Source organism: Neofelis nebulosa, chromosome 4 (genome assembly GCF_028018385.1).
Source record: "Neofelis nebulosa isolate mNeoNeb1 chromosome 4, mNeoNeb1.pri, whole genome shotgun sequence".
NCBI lineage: Eukaryota > Metazoa > Chordata > Mammalia > Carnivora > Felidae > Neofelis > Neofelis nebulosa.
The window spans coordinates 23,093,929-23,110,235 of record NC_080785.1 but is presented as its reverse complement, the minus strand read 5'-3'; the positions used below and the strand labels follow the sequence as shown (position 1 = coordinate 23,110,235).

Here is a 16,307-nt window from a genome sequence, read left to right as displayed (position 1 = left end):
CCTTTAAAACCCTTCAATGACTTAACCACCCCCCCCCCCCCACCCCAGCCCAAGGTGCCACGTGGCTGGCCCTGCACACCTCTCCCGCTTTGCCTGAACACCTTGGTCATCAGCCCCAAGCTCTCTGACTTCCTCACAGCTCCTTTGGCTCCTTCCCAACTGGAAGCCCTTGCCTGTGCTCCTCCTTCTCTGGAACATTCTCTCACTCTCCCTCCAAAAGACCTACTCCTTAAATTTTCCCCTTCAGTATAATTTCCTCACTTAGTCCTTCTAGGACCATCCATGAGAAGTCGATCTATTGTTCTCTTTGCCGAGGCCTTACGTACTTCCTCGATTACAGTGATAGTAACTGACTTCTTTGTTGCTTTGTCTCTGCCACTAGTTTGACTGCTCTGTAAGGGTAGGGACCACATTCGGGTTATTCACCCTCGGTTCCTGTCAGGTGCACAGTGGGTACTCAGTATTTGTCAAAAGAGTGCTTCTCGTCCTCGTCCTCGTACGCATTAGAACTAGGTTTAGCATTAGGTGACAGAATGGCTTTAGCAGATCGGGGTTTTATTATTTTTTTTCATGTAATAAGTTGCCTGAGGTGGGTAGACCAGCCCACCTGACTGAACCTGACTCCTTGGCGTGCTGGGGACCCAGACCTTTCTGGACTGTTCTGGCCATCATTTTGACCTCCAGTCTACCTCCATCACGTGACTGAATTCCAGGCAGGATGAGGGGCAAGGGCAACAAACATGAGCCAGCGGCTGAGTTGGGCGATCCACGGACTTCAACTTACACTTTATTGGCTGGGACTGTGTCGGTGGCCATGCTCAGCTGCAAGGGAGGCTGGGAAATCACTTTATAGCTGAGCACATTGCTGCCCCCAGTGAAATTAGAGTTCTGCTGGGAAGGAGAAAGGGGCGAATGGATATTGGAAAGACAGCCAGCAGTCGGCTGCTGCTTCTCAGAAGGGAGAGAAGATCTGAAGGGGGTCTCTGAATCAGTTTCTTGGCTCTAGGTAATCAAGTGACTGACTAAATGATTAAGCCACAGAACTTTCCAGGGCCCTTTCAAAGCTTCTGGCCCAACCCCCTCATCTTACAGTTATGAAGGCTGGGGGTCTCTGGACTCGCGAGGCCCTGCATGAACCTAACATCTGGGAGAAGACTAAAGCGAGGCCTCTTCTTCCTATGACCGAGGGGGTCTCCTCAGCAAGCCCAGGGACGTGATGGTTGGAGGAGTTTATCAAGTGAAAGCTCAAGACTTAAACATGTGAGTTTTAGAGATATTACAGAATAATCTCTTTTTCATAAAATCTGAACATTTTTGTTTTTCATTTCTGGGGTGTATAATGCCAAACAGGAGTTCAGTTTTTCTATATGCTGCCTGATTGGTGGTTGTTTTTTTTTTTTGCCCACCCCCCCCCCCCTTCCAACAAACTGCTCTTTTTAGGTTATGTTTTTTCATCCTTCTCACCAGTAAAATTTATGAGCATTTATTTAAAAGAAAAAAAAACACTGGAAAAACTGAAGAGAGAAAGAGTGATTATACATATGGAAAGCTATAAAGAACCACAGTGAATGGGCTGCGGTTATTGCTTTCTTAAAAAAACAAACCAGGCAGGCAGTTTGGAACCTGAAAGAGTCCTGTGTGAAGGCAGGCGGGTGGCAGAGGTGGAGAGCGATGGCCGAGTGGCCGCGGTCCAGGGAGCCCGGTGAGGAGCCCTCAGCTCTCCCCACCCCCACTCCCCGCCCTCCGCCATCTCCCCTCTGACCGCCCCCCGACCGGCCCAGAGAGAAAATGACTTTACTGAAATCATAAAATTAAATTAAAAAAAAAAAAAAAAAAAGCTGCTTCAGAAAACTAAGAAGGCCCAGACAGCCACTTGCTACAGGCTGAGAGAATCCAGGGAACGTCAGCCTGTCAGTGCTCCACACACGGGTGAAGTCAGGCCACATCTTGAGCTTGGGGGGCAAGTCATGTTCTTCTGGGGATGGGGGGAGGGGGCCGGTGTCCCGAAGGACAACTTTAGCCTGTTCCGCCTTCCAATGTTCTCCCTCCCCAAGTATGTGGGACAGTCCTTGGCAACCGCGACGTGTTCGCAAATCCGTTGGTCCGGCTTGCTCCTCATTCACCTCTTGCTGTCTTGGCCAAACTCTGTGGCTCCCCATCTGCCCTCCTGCCCTCCCCCCATCAGTTCCCCAAAGCACAGTTAAGAACGCAGGGTAACATTTCACAAAATTTGACTTGGGCATACAGAAGGGAAATACAATGTGGAAAGTAAAACCCTTCAACTGGACACTGGCTTTGGAGCTGGTTCGTGTCCCTTTGTGAGACAGCCCCTCCTTCTCCTCCACCCTCTTGACCCGGTTCCCACGTTGCCTCTCCCCTCCCCCATTTTCTTTTTTCTTTTTCTTTTTCTTTTTCTTTTTCTTTTTCTTTTTTCTTTTCTTTTCTTTCCTTTCCTTTCCTTTTCTTTTCTTTTCTTTTCTTTTCTTTTCTTTTTTTTTTTTACATTATGGGACATTCCTGCTTAGGTCTTCTCTCTTCCACATCTCTGTTCTGAGATTTCGCTTCTGACTTGACGCTTCCTAAAAACCCATTGAGTGTTTCTGTCTTTGGGTTACGGATCCTGCCTCCCTTTTGGAGACCCACACTAGCCACTTGAAAGTGGGAGTTCTGCAGCTTCAAAGCAAACAAATAGGTCCTACTGGGCGCTCCGTTAGGAAAGCGAAACTCAAGGAGGCTGCCACCAGGGCCTCGTCCTCCCAGCCTTCCATGAAGCCCCCGAGACCCGCAGCCTCCCCCTGCGGCCTCCCCCTGCAGCCTCTGCAGGACGTGGCCCTCTCCACCCGCACTGTCCTGGGAACACTCATCCATCACAGGCCCCAGGACCCCTGTGGCTCTGCTCTGATCTGTTCACAAACCTGGAGAGCCAATCTCTCCCCTACCCAGACCTGTCATCACGGCTGTGATTCGTTCGGGGGTACAGAATACAAATGTCCTAGAATCATAAAGCGTTACCGCTAGAAGAGACCAAGGAGATCATTCTGTCCTACTCTCTCAATACGTTGATGAGGAAACTGAGGCTGAGGGATGTGCACGTGATCTCCCCAATCATATAATAGGTTTGTGGCGATTTACTTTTGGAAGGCATTCCCTCTCCTGTTTTTTGCTCTTTCCGGAAGTCAGAGGCTGTGTTTTTTGTTTGTTGGTTTTGTTTTTTAGGTACGTGTGATAGAAAGCCTCCTTGCTAAAGCTTGAGGGGGGGAAATGGAACTAATTGGTTCTTCCAAGAGGGGGGGGTGGGGGTGGGGTGGCTAGAACCACCTGAATCACCTGGTCTTAGTTAGAGTCGGGAGGGGTGGTCCTTCGGAAGGAGGAGGACGCCGGGCAGGGAAAATGAGATGTGTTCATTACAGTCCACCACTTAGCTGCCTCAAATTCTCATAGACTTCTCTTCCCATTCACACGAGTGTACCACATACAGCCTGAAACACGCGTGCCGAAGGGAGACAGCTGAAGTCTCATCCAGCTCCTGCATCCAGTCATTTTGACTGTGCCCATTTGTGCTCTCTGCGAGGATCCCTCTTGTCCACTGTTTCCTTTGATCCCCAATATGGACATGGGGAACTGATTCTCCTGCCTTTATAACAACCCATTTTCTAGGTTTTAGTTTGGGGATCTTTAAGCATTGTCTTAGAGCCTCTGTTTATCATGCTTGGGCACTCTCTGGCAACAGGGTTGCCATGGATAGTTGTCCAGTTTGTACACTGCACAAAAACATTCTGCTGAGAGGATGAGGGACTATGTCTGCCCAGAGGGAGACTAATGCCTTTTCCCATTTCACATAAAGGCTCCCCTAGGCTAAAATTGTATTGTCTTCTGACAACACAAGCACTTTAAAAGCTTAGTAGATGCATCAGTTAGCAACAAACAATAAGCAACAGTGCTTTTTACAGTTAATAAGGAGGAAATGTATATTCTTTCATATTATATAGTCCAAAGGTGGGGCAACAGACTTGATAATATCCAGAGAAAGGTGTCTCCTTCTCAAGAGTGGAGACACATTTTCTAGAAGCTTCCTTGCTGGCTTCCTTTCACCTCTTATTGGCCCAACGGAGTCACATGCCTACCCCCAGACCCATCACTTGCAAAAGACAATGGGGTTCCTCAATTGTCCTTTTTTTTTAATGTTTATTTTTGAGAGAGAGAGAGAGAGAGAGAGAGCATGATCAGGGGAGGGGCAGAGAGAGACAGAGACACAGAATCCGAAGCAGGCTCCAGGTTCTGAGCCATCAGCATAGAGCCTGATGTGGGGCCTGTGGAAGAAGGGAGGGACGCTGGACTCTACTCCATGTGGCTTCAGCTGTCCTTCCTCTGTTTGCGTTCAGGCCTCAGCCCCGCGACTTGCCCAAGAATCTGCATACCAGGCTGGTGGCTTCTTTCTCATGCTAATAGGTCTCGATGGCCTTCATCTTTGCCCTTGCTTTGGACCAATGTGAAGCAAGCCACTGTGGAAAGGCAGTACTGTGGCCCTCTGCCCCAGGTTTCGTTCTAGCAAATTGGTTTTTACCAAAAGGCAATTTTCAGCACCCTGAGGTGCTTTGGAGGGGCCCAGGGAATTAGGCCTAGCCTCCACCTGAGACCCAAAGTCCTCTCCCATTGTGTTTCCAGCTTCCTGCCAGTGCTGGCCCTCATTTTAGCTTGCAGCATTGAATTAATCTTTTCCAACCTTGCAAGAAAATAGATTACATGACTCTTGGACACCTTAGATGTCTGGCTGGAGGCTTCAAGAGGCCCACTTGGCAGGGCAGGGCCCTTCCCCCACCCCTCCTCCTTTCTGCAATGGGTTTGTCTTTTCTGGAAGGAATTCACAGAAGCCCCAAGAATTAGCCAACACCCCCCCCCCCGCCCCCAACATGTGTAATGTGCGTGAAACAGAGTCAAATTATAGGACAGCTTTAGAGTTAGAAATACAAAAAGAAATATTGTTTTCATAATGCAAACTGAAGGCAGGCTGTACGAAACCTCTTTTCCTGCTGGGGGACAGATTTGAAAGCTTGAGAATGTTACAGGGCACTGAGAGATGAGGGGGAGTAGGAGAGATGGCTAAGAAACAGTTCCTGGTCTGAGGAAGCTTCTAGTCTCGCTGGGAGACATACATTAAGGAGGAGCAAATGTGAGTTTGTGTTTCAGCACCGAATAGTGTAACGAACACCCCTTCCTTTCTCAGCCTAGCAAAATCCTGTCATTAAGACCCAGGTCAGATGTCACCTTCTTGGGAAAGTCTTCCCTGGACCCTCCTGGACAGGCCAACAGTGCAGAGTCCATGGCCTTACTGGTGCCTCTCACTCACGTCAGAGGAAAAGCACTGCTCGGGTCTCCTGCAGTGAGGAAAGCAAGCCAGTAAGACTTTTGCCCTTCCACCCTGGTCTTGGTGACAGCTTCTCGTAAGACCTCTTGGAGAACTGACATGTTGGTTGGTTACTTGTGTTTTTCACACCAGACCGTGAGCTCCCTGAGATCAGGGATCGGCGTGACTTGGGCATCATCCCAGGGCACAGCACAGTACCTGGGCCAGAAGAATGAATAAGGCAAGGGGTGAGCATTCGGAGAAGGGGTAGATACTTGAAAAAGAAGCCAGAGGAAGCTTCGGGGAGAAAGAGGGTCTCATCTGGGGCCTGGAGGTCAGGTAAGGCTGCTGGAGTGGAGAGGAACTGTCTTCATGAGGTTCAACGTCTGTTGAGGGTGAATTCAGTGTTTCACTGTCTTCTCAGAGCTAGGCTTGGCAGAGAGTGGGGGGTAAAACTAATGGGGTCACTCTGCCCCAGCCATAGAGGGTAGGCCAGGTAGGGGGTGGGATAGGGAGGCAGAGGGAACAGATGGAAACCAGAAACGGCCACCTTGGCTGTTGTCAGTGTCCGAGCCTGAGCCCCTGACACAGAGCAGGGCCCCCAGATGGTGCTGGGTATCCGTCGGGGGCCCCCTGTGGATTAGGGCGGATTTGTGTTAGATGTTTCTACCATGAGATCAGCATCCAGAGCCCGAGCGAATTCCCCTTTGTGAGTTCCGGTTTCTCCTGTATACAGTGCAGTCCCCACAGGGGTCTGGCCCCGGTTCCCACCACCACGCTTTCTATTCAGATGACATCTGGTTACAGTTCCCATCAAGGGCGACCGCGATCCTGGGCCCTGTAGTGGGGGGGGGGGGTGGTGGTGGAGGGAAACACTGGCAAGAGTCGAGTTCCTGCCCCAGCTGCGGTCGCTGTGGCCTGACTCCCGCAAGACCGCCGAGGCCGGCCAGGAGGAGTGGAGCCTTGAAGCCCCCTTCAGGGGGCTGTACCCCAGAGCGGGATGTGCCTTGTGCAGGGGAGGGGCAGCCCTGGACAGAGCCAGTGTGGTGAGAAGCCAGCGGGTATAAGCACTGGATGGGGACAGAGAGTCCCAGCGTCCTCTGTCCCAGGAACAGAAGAGCTGGCCCTCAGGAGCGTGGGAGAAGGGGACACCCCACACGAGGCTCCAGCTGGTTGGCTGTGGGCGAGCAGGCTCCCAGCTGACCCTCAGGCTCCAGCTGACCCTCAGGCTCAGGCTCGCACTTCATGGCCAAGGGGTTGAGGCCTGGCTTATCTCCCCAGCTGCCCTGTTCCCTGCCACTTTATCAGGGAGGGCGAGAAGGTATCAGAGATCGGGGCCCTCATCCTCCCTCCCCGTGGGACAGGGCCCAGGTGCAAGGCGGGGCGGGGAGGGGACCAGCTCTCGGGCAGGGTCGGAAGGACCCGGGAGACCTGGGAGAGTTTAAAAAGCCCCAGGACCTTCTCTCGGCCTCAGTTGATGTTCCCAGCTGGCTGCAGCATGAGGGGGCTGCTGATTTGGAGTGTGCTGCTAGGGGCTGTCCTTGGCAAAGAGGACTTTGTGGGGTAAGGGTATGGAGCGAAGGGGGTGCTCAGACAGGAGACGGGAGGACTCCGCCCCCAGCCAGTGTCTGGAGGAGAGAGACTGACTTATGGGATGACTCCAGAGAGGAGCAGACTAGCGGGCCCTAGGAGGCAGACTGACCGGGCACCAGGGCTGAGAAGGAAGGGGTCTGGTCCCTCTGGGCAGCTTCCCGAGCCCCCGAGAAATCTGAGCTTGAAGGAGGAGTTTTCAGGAGGGGAGGTGGGAGGAGGCCTGATGGGCTTTGGAGAGAGAGAGAAATAGTCTAAATCGGGACGGGGTAGCAGCTGTGTCCAGAAGGCTCCAAGGAGCCTGGGCCTCCCCTTGCGAAGACCCCTCGTGCTTCCCCCTGCTCAGCCCGGAGGCTCGAGCCCAGCCTGGGGCTTCCAGGCCACTGGATGCAGCGTCCTCCCACCTGGGGAGTGTGGAGGGCCAATCAGAGCTGCTCAGGCCCCCAGTGTCCCCTCCCTCTCTGCCCAGGCACCAGGTGCTCCGAATCTCTGCTGCCGATGAAGCCCAGGTCCAGAAGGTGAAGGAGTTGGAGGACCTCGAGCACCTGCAGGTCGGAAGTGGGGAGTCCTCCAGGAGGACCCAGGGCTCCTTCCAGGCCAGCCGGGCCCACCCCAGGACCCCATCATCCCCTGGGGCCACCTGGGGCCTGGCCCTGCTCTCCTCAGCCACCCAGAAAGGACCCGTGGGACTGCTTCCTGTCGGGAAATGATTTAACCTCCTAGTTCCAGACTCTTCCTGCCCTTGAGCATCCGAGCAAAGGGAGGGCCTTCTCTCTAGCGCTTCTCTTTGCTTGCCATCTTGAAGCTCCTCCGCGATGCTTCCCGGGCCATTTCCCTGACCGTGGTGGACGCCGTCCAGGGCCCACGGTTTCCCCTCGGTCCCCGGCCCCTAACGCCCACGCCGTAGCCCCAGGTGTACGTGACCCCCTGGCGCCGGCACCCCCTCCCGGCTGGCCCTTGCCCGGCTCACCGTGACGGTGCCCGTTCTCGTCCTCTCCAGCTGGACTTCTGGCGGGGCCCTGGCCAGCCCGGCTCTCCCATCGACGTCCGAGTGCCCTTCCCCAGCATCCAGGCTGTCAAGGCCTTCCTGGAGGCCCACGGCCTCGGGTACACGATCATGATTGAGGACGTGCAGTCGTTGCTGGACGAGGAGCAGGAGCAGATGTTCGCCTTCCAGGCCCGGTCCCGCTCCACCGACACCTTCAACTATGCCACCTACCACACCCTGGAGGAGGTGAGGGGCCCCCGGGACCACTCTGCACCGCACCGGCACGGAGCTCTGCATCAGGCTGGCAGAGTGCGGCCAGAGTCAGGGGTGACCTGGGCATGCACAGCACCCGCCCCGTCTCCGGGGGGATGGGGGGGGAGGGGGGTCTGGGCTGCCGCTCCGCTACGTTGCAGGGCCTGTGGCAGGCTGGCTGACGCTGCTGCAGGGGGGAAGTGTCCGGGTGACAGCCGGCCTCCCCTTCTCTCCCTTCTCAGATCTACAGCTTCATGGATATGCTGGTGGCCGAGCACCCACAGCTTGTGAGCAAGCTCCAGATCGGCAACACCTATGAGGGGCGTCCCATCTATGTGCTGAAGGTAACGGGCACCTAGGCAAAAATGGGCACCCACATCTGTGTGTGGGGGCCCGTGGGTGAGCCCAGGGTCACCGAGAACGCTCTGCTATATGAACCCCCCGTGCTGACATTTGGGAAGGTCGCAATTTCTATGCTGGTCTAGCCGTAGGCATACCCGGGCACACATGGTTCTGAAACTTTTAAGTGACCGAGTGTTTTCAAGCAAGCGTCCCGTTGCGGAAAGTATCCGAGAGTCCGGGTAGTCCAGATAAAATGGTTTATTTGTGACACCCCACAGAGAACTGTGTCTGGGCAGAGGAAAAGAGTAGGGCCCGGAGTTCTGGCTGAGTCATATTTGCCCCAAGGCCAGGGTGAAGGCTGGAGGCCAAGTTCTGTGGGATTCCTGCGCGGGCCCCACCCCCACCCCTCACCTGAGTGATGGCCCCACAAGGAAAGCCTTAACCTGAGATACCCAGGGAGCCGATGGCCTCTGGCCTGGCGTGTGCTCCCCTTCAAGGAGGCAAGATAAGACCCGAGCTGGATCTCTTTGCTTTTCTTGTTCAGTTCAGCACCGGGGGAAACAACCGTCCCGCCATCTGGATTGACACGGGGATCCATTCCCGGGAGTGGGTTACCCAGGCCAGCGGGGTCTGGTTTGCCAAGAAGGTAAGCCTGGGGAGGTGAGGAGGGTTCTCACCTGGTGGGCTGGTGGTCAAGGCCCACGGGAGCCCGGGCCTCCCCTTTGCATCCAGAAGCAGGGATGCAGAGGTGCAAATGTCCGTTACTCTAGGGTGGCCGATGCCTGGCCTGACCCACTCTGCCTGCGTGTCCCCCCCACCAGATCACACAAGACTATGGCCAGGACTTCAATCTCACTGCCATTCTTGATTCCATGGACATCTTCCTGGAGATTGTCACTAACCCTGATGGTTTTGCCTTCACCCACAGCAAGGTACAGACTTCCTCTCGTTCTTGGGGAAAACACGGCGGGCCCCTGGCCTCTGAGCCCCGCAGGCTACTCACCCCGAATCTCAACCCCCAGAAGTTGAAGGAGAGGCAAACAGACCTGTTCTGCTGGACCAGGGTTCTCATCCTAGGCCTTCTTGATGAGGCCCCTCAACTCTCAACCCCTCCGTTGAGAGAGGCAAAAATGTCTTCAGACATTGCCATATATCTGGGGATGGGGAGGGGGGACAAAATCCCCCAGACCCGCTGCCCTGGACCTTATTTCCTAACTTTATTTTATTTTTATGGCAGGTACAGCCTGCTACCAATCCCGCGTGTCGGGGCAGGGGGCGGGGGGAGGGGCACCTTCGTTTCCGCCGGTAGAAACCTCTGGCCAAGTGCCGTCCACTGTTGCCTCTGTTCTCCTTCAACCAAGAGCCCCCTTTGCAGACAGACCTTCCCGACAACCTTGAACGTGGCTTCTGATCCGTGCTGTGTCCACGCCCATGCTCCTGATCGGAGCGCCTCGTGTCGGTTGTGGCCGCTCACGGCCCGCACTGCTCTCCGCGGGCTCTGGCCCCCGGCCCAGCACGGTGACCGACAGGTGTCTGGTTCCTTCCTCAGAATCGCATGTGGCGCAAGACTCGATCCCTCACACCGGGCTCCTCCTGTGTTGGGGTGGACCCCAACCGGAACTGGGATGCTGGCTTTGGGAGTAAGGCCCAGTGTGATTTGGGGGCAGGGACGGGAAACCCAGATGGCTTCTTCCCCGCCTGTGTCCTGCTACCCCCCCTACCCCTTTCCTGCCCCAGCAGGGAGGGCAGAGATGTCAGCCTCTCCGCTGAGGCTCCCAGGGAGGGAGGAGGGCCTCTGAGATTTTCTTGCTCCTCGTCCGTAGAAACAAATCTCCCCCCATTGGAACTTAGGTCTGAAACCTATGTAGGGGATTTCTAGAGTAACTTCAGCTCCTTCTCTCTGTGGTCTCTTCACTGCAAGAATGGATCTTGCTTGGGGAGCCCTCCTTCCCTCTCTGGGCACGTCCACCTGGCTGGGGAGGGAGGCAGGCCCCCCAGGTTATAAAAGGCCTTGGCCTTTCCTTAATTCCAAGGTGGGGGTGAGCCCTCCTGCATCCCACCCTTATTTCCACGCAAAGAACTTGAGGGTGTGGAAGCCACGCTGCTTGGCTGTTAAGGAATGCTACCCCCCCTCTCCTCCCACAGTGGCCGGAGCCAGCAGCAACCCCTGCACGGACACTTACCGTGGCAAGTTTGCAAATTCCGAAGTGGAGGTCAAGTCCATCGTGGACTTTGTGAAGAGCCACGGGAACATCAAGGCCTTCATCTCCATCCACAGCTACTCCCAGCTCCTCCTGTATCCCTACGGCTACAAGGCAGAGCCAGCCCCCGACCGGGACGAGCTGGTATGTGCTGATCCCTTGCTTGCCCTGCCGTGCCCAGCACCCCTTTCCACGGACCCCTGATGCCTTGGGAAGACCGGCAAGGCGGACTTGTCTCGCTTTCTGTCTGGGAAACTGAGGTACAGAGTGGCTGAGTCACTTCTGTCCCATGACACTGCAAGGGGAAGGGCTAGACTTTGAGCTTGTACCACAAGTTCAATCTGGAGCCGCGGTGTGATCAACGGCCAGCCAGACGTCCTGCGGGGTTCGGGGATCGCGGGGCTGCTGAGCTCCCGCTGTGCGCGGGGCCCCGTGCTCTCTGCTGGGCTACTTCCCAGCTAGACGCTGGGCTACCCTGGCCCTGGCGTTACTGGACGTAACAGGTGGTATCGCTTGGCATTTTCTCCAGGATGAGCTGGCCAAGTCTGCTGTGACGGCCCTGGCCTCTCTGTATGGGACCAAGTTCAAGTACGGCAGCATCATCAAAACGATTTGTAAGTGGGTGCACGGTCTCTGGGGTGGCACCGGGAGGAAGCTTAGCCGGCTTTTCCTGCCTGATGCGGTGTTCCTCCTGGAGGAAGCAGCCAGGGGTGTGCCTAGATCTGGGAGCATGGGCAAGGACAACAGCCCTCGGCGGTGCCTCGGGGAGCAGTGGGGCCCTTTCCTGAAGTGAACTCTGCCTTCGTCGATACCTTCAGACAAGCCTATCAGTTCCTCTGAGAACTTTTGTCCCCTTGTCTGGGGTTAAGTCCAGCTTTAGGAGGGCATGGAGAGTTCCGCCGGCGTTTGTAGATCACCAAGAAACTCACCTTAAAAAAAATACTCTTCCTCCAATGCCTTTCAGTGAGAGAATATGTCCTATCTTTTCCCAGCTTACTTGTACGTGCAATGCTCCTGTGAGGAGCACTGTTATGTCAGAATGGAATTAAGTCAGCAAATGTTCATTGAGCACCTACTCTGTACCAGGCCTTGCTTGCTGTGCTTGGCAAATAGTTGGAAGTAAGCGAAGATCAGGAAACGTACGTTCTAGTCAGGAAGAGTGACAATAAACACGAATGAGTAGATGATACAGTGTGTTAGGCCACGAATGCTAGGGAGAAAAAGAAAAACTAGAACCTGGTGAGCGGAGTCAGGAATATCGGGCATGGAAGTTGGGTGGGTGGGTTGAAGGGTAGGCCTCATTGAGACAGGAAAATTTGGGCCAGTGTTGAAGGACACGAGGAAGGGCGCCAAGAGGCTATCTATCTGGGGGAAGAGCCTCGCAGGCAGAGGAACCTTCTAGAACAAAGGCCCTGCCATGTGATCTGGACTGGTGTGTTGGGGGGATAGCAGGGACAACATGGAGCCCTAGGTGATGGCCGCAGGGTGAGAGCACACGGGGGTCGTCGGGGACAGGTGGGGGGCGGGGGGGGGCAGATCCCGTAGGGCCCTGAGGAATGCAGTAAGTTTGCTGGCCGACGACAGGCAGAAGTACTGAGTCAGAGGCCGAGGACAGAGGTGAGAGGGCTTGCAGGCACCCTTCACGTATCTCCGCCCCCGCGCGCCCAGGGCTTGGTAGATGAGTGGGCCACGGTCTTACTGAGGGCTGGCCTCGCTTTTGGACTTCAGGCCTCGTTTGGAAATGGGTTTCAAACCGCACCAGAGGTTGTCGCTTCAGTCGGCGTTGCCAGGTTAAGTCCGGATACGCAGTCCACCTCCCACACCCCTGCCCAATTCCAAACCAACTTCGTTACCCGCTGTTAACCGCAAACCTGGGCAAAATTCCCTCCAGAAAGACAGACGAGGGGCCTGTGCTTTGCCTCTGGCCTTCTGCACTCTCTCCTGCAGACCAGAGCCCCAGGGGACAGATCCTGGTTACTCAAGCGGGTAACTCTGGTATATTTGGAGGTTTGACCAAAGCAGCTGTTGGAGGGAGGTGGTTTTCAGCGGGGCTTTTGCAACAGCAAGAACTTTCTCGCATTCCCCTGTGATAGGAGATCCACTGCCGGTCCTCCTGTCTGGGCCTCTGGAGCTCAGACCCCTTGGGGGACTTCCTGGGAGGGAGCCAGGCTGCTTGGTCAACAGCAGGCACTTAGTAGCCGCTGACTCCAGTCAACCCTGCATGAGGCTCCGGGTTTAGGACCGTTGGCCCAGCCCGTACCAGTGTTTCTAAGTTTTTGACCTTTGCTCTCCGGCATCTGCTCCTGCCCCAGACCAAGCCAGCGGAAGCACCATTGACTGGACCTACAGCCAGGGCATCAAGTACTCCTACACCTTCGAGCTCCGGGACACGGGGCGCTATGGCTTCCTGCTGCCGGCCTCCCAGATCGTCCCCACGGCCCAGGAGACGTGGCTGGCACTTCAGACCATCATGGAATACACCCTGAATCACCCCTACTGAACTGGTCCTTCGGCCCTCTCTTCTTCCTCCTCTCTGGCCCCGCCCGGGCGACCAAATAAAGTCTGAGTGTACGTGGAACAGAATCTTGGGGGCTTACATGTGGGAACGTACGTGGCACGTCCGCCTTTTCAAGCTAGGGCAGAAGTGATTTAGTTCCTGCAGGCCTCGCCGGAAATGTGCGGGTGGTTGGACTAGATGACCCCTCGATTGCCCCTGCCTTCCGAGGTCCTCTGAATATGGATCCAAGTGGTGTCTGTTTTAATTAGACCACCCTGGGCTTAGCTCATCGGTGGGGCGATGTGTTCATACCTTAGTAGCAAGCAGCAGCCACAGCTGCTGATCGAATGCCTGGGACCCTGCAGTGGTCAGGAATTCAGCTCGTACAAGAGTGTAGCCAGTTGGATCCATGTATCTACAAGAGCCGTAACTCTAAGTATGAGATAGAATAATCCTGGTGGCCACCGCTGTCCCAAATAGACATTGCAGCCAGGCCCGGCCCATTTCTGTAAAGCCAGATACGGTCTCCCACTCCTGGATTAAATCGGAAGAAAACGATTAGGTCGAATGAAATAATTTACTGAAGATAGAGAACAAACACCAATCCCAGAATCTTTTACTAACTGTGGTGCCTCGTAACGACTTTGCCTTTAGGGACAGAAGCTTTCTTCTCATACGTCACATCCTTTCTAGCATCCTTCAGGTCTCCACTTCCTTTTCTATTTGACCACCATTACTCCTTATCATTTGCAAAGTTTCTCACATAGAAGGCTCTCCTCTTGACACTCTCCAGAGCTCCTAAAACTCGTTGGGTTTCCTCCTTTGGCTTGGTGATTCTGCTGGCTATGAGATCACGCTCGGCGGCCAGTACAATACATAGGGCATCCCGACTCTTGTCAGAGCAAGAGTCTAACTTCTGTTCCTTCCGAGTCTCTTCGGACGCGAATGCGGAGCAGGGGTTACTCCCACGGAAGTCACTGGGGAGTGGGTGAGGGTGGATTGGTAGCTCCCCAGAGATGGAAACTGGGGGTGAAGGTGGCGGTCTTGCCCTGTATCAGCCATTTGAGGTGTTACAGGGCATCCGGCTCCAAGATCTTAAAAGTCTTGTCTTTTCCATAGAGCATGGCCTGTAGGTCAAATGCTTTTTCTTTTTCTTTCTTTCTTTCTTTCTTTCTTTCTACCATTCTAAAAAGCAAAATGTACATTTTGCTACCATTCTAAAAAGCAAAATGTACAAGGCAGGATATATACCTATTTATCTCTCGTACATAAACTTAGACACGTGGAAGTGTAGGAGGCAAGGAAAAATGGTGTTTTAGTCTTTACGGACAAATGACCTAAAGGTTTTATAACACTCCCTTCAAGTGATCTTTCGGGAAACATTTCCATCCAACCTATGAATGGAACCCATTTTAATGGCTCAGTTTGGGCCAGTGAAAAGCCAGTCGTATTTTTTGCTTAATAAAAATGGATAGGCAAAAAAATGTTAAGTTAGCAAGGACGGTAAATCTTACAAAATTGGATTACTTAGGCTTCCAGGATAGAATTGCTTAATTTAAGGTTAATTGTGCTTCCTGAGAGCAGGCACCACTTTGGCATTCAATCTCCAAAACCACCTACAATAGTTGACGTACGGATGCCCAATAGATGTTTGTTGAGTGAATGTTCTCTACTTTTACTAATGAATGAACTTAAGAATTTTATAATCTGTAGAGTGTAGGCTCGTGAGTTATTTTGAATTCCCTGAGTTGTAGTTTAGAAAGTGAGGCTCTGAGCAAGAGTGTTTTTCCTTTTTTTAAATTTTTTAATGTTTTTTATTTATTTAAAAAAAAATTTTTTTTAACGTTTATTTATTTTTGAGACAGAGACAGAGCATGAACAGGGGAGGGGCAGAGAGAGAGACACGGAATTGGAAGCAGGCTCCAGGCTCTGAGCCATCAGCCCGGCGCCTGACGTGGGGCTCGAACTCACAGACCGTGAGATTGTGACCTGAGCTGAAGTTGGACACTTAACCGACTGAGCCACCCAGGCGCCCCTACTATTTATTCTTGAGAGAGAGAGATGGAGCACGAGCGGAGGAGGGGCAGAGAGAGAGAGAGGGAGACACGGAATCCAAGGCAGGCTCTAGGCTCTGAGCTGGCAGCACAGAGCCTGACATGGGGCTGGAACTCTTGAACCACGAGACATGACCTGAGCCAAAGTCGGATGCTTAACCGACTGAGCCACCCAGGCGCCCCTGAGCAAGAGTCTTAAGAAACCTGGTAAGACAAGGAATGGAGCACCAGAAAATTCCATGAGGGGAGAGACTGCACTGTTTTGTTCAACATGTAACCCCTACTGGTCTGCCAAATACACGGCACAGAGTAGGCACTTAATAAATACTTGTTAAATGGAGATACGGAACTTGTTAATACTTTTTTTTTCTATTTTCAAGTATAGGAAGAGGTTTACATTTTGTTTGCAGATACATAGTTTTACAAATCTGTGGGTAAGAAAAATTTATACATAAAAGCATGAAGCTAAAAGAGAAATAATACTTTCAGAAAATATCGCAGCGTATATGAAAAAGTATTAATATTCTTGAAGGGCAAAGAGTTCTTATAAGTAAAAGGGGCTTAAAAAATTTTTTTTAACGTTTATTTATTTTTGAGACAGAGCATGAATGGGGGAGGGTCAGAGAGAGAGAGGGAGACACAGAATCTGAAACAGGCTCCAGGCTCTGAGTCATCAGCACAGAGCCTGATGCGGGGCTCGAACTCACAGACTGTGAGATCATGACCTGAGCAGAAGTTGGACGCTTAACCGACTCAGCCACCCAGGCGCCCCAGAAAAGGGGTTTTGAATAAAAAAGGACTAAAATTTCCAAAGAAAAATAAGCAATTCCCCAAAGAAGAAACACAAAAGGCCAATAAACGTATGAGACATACTGATCCTCCGAGTGATTTTTTTGTACATTAAAGAAAGGCAAATAAATCATTTTTCTTCCATCAGATTGACAAAGAATAAAAAGACTGACAATTCAGTGCTATCAAGGGTATGAAGAAATGGGACCTGTCATGTACCATTGGTGTGAAGACAGATTTCCACCTTCCT

General features: G+C 53.1%; 1 protein-coding gene across 2 annotated transcripts; it reads left to right on the top strand.

The window, feature by feature from the left end:
• Positions 1 to 6,779: 6,779 nt before the first annotated feature.
• Positions 6,780 to 13,300, top strand: CPA1 (carboxypeptidase A1). Of its 2 annotated transcripts, none has more exons than XM_058724265.1 (10): positions 6,780 to 6,907; positions 7,404 to 7,485; positions 7,935 to 8,168; positions 8,417 to 8,518; positions 9,061 to 9,162; positions 9,338 to 9,448; positions 10,066 to 10,156; positions 10,662 to 10,865; positions 11,426 to 11,427; positions 13,036 to 13,203. In XM_058724265.1, the coding sequence occupies exons 1-10, from the start codon at positions 6,822 to 6,824 to the stop codon at positions 13,201 to 13,203; spliced, it is 1,182 nt and encodes a 393-aa protein (XP_058580248.1). In that variant the 5' UTR covers positions 6,780 to 6,821. The 2 variants fall into 2 exon arrangements, with proteins under 2 accessions (XP_058580248.1, XP_058580247.1); XM_058724264.1 differs by lacking the exon at positions 11,426 to 11,427 and adding an exon at positions 11,247 to 11,331 and having other exon boundaries at positions 6,782 to 6,907; positions 10,662 to 10,861; positions 13,030 to 13,300.
• Positions 13,301 to 16,307: the final 3,007 nt, after the last annotated feature.

Coding starts and splice junctions, on each gene's coding strand:
- CPA1 (XM_058724264.1), top strand. CDS start 6,822: ATGTTCCCAGCTGGCTGCAGCATGAGGGGGCTGCTGATTTGGAGTGTG. Junction 9,163..9,337: donor GGGTCTGGTTTGCCAAGAAG/GTAAGCCTGGGG, acceptor CCCCCCCACCAG/ATCACACAAGACTATGGCCA. Junction 10,862..11,246: donor CCCCCGACCGGGACGAGCTG/GTATGTGCTGAT, acceptor CATTTTCTCCAG/GATGAGCTGGCCAAGTCTGC.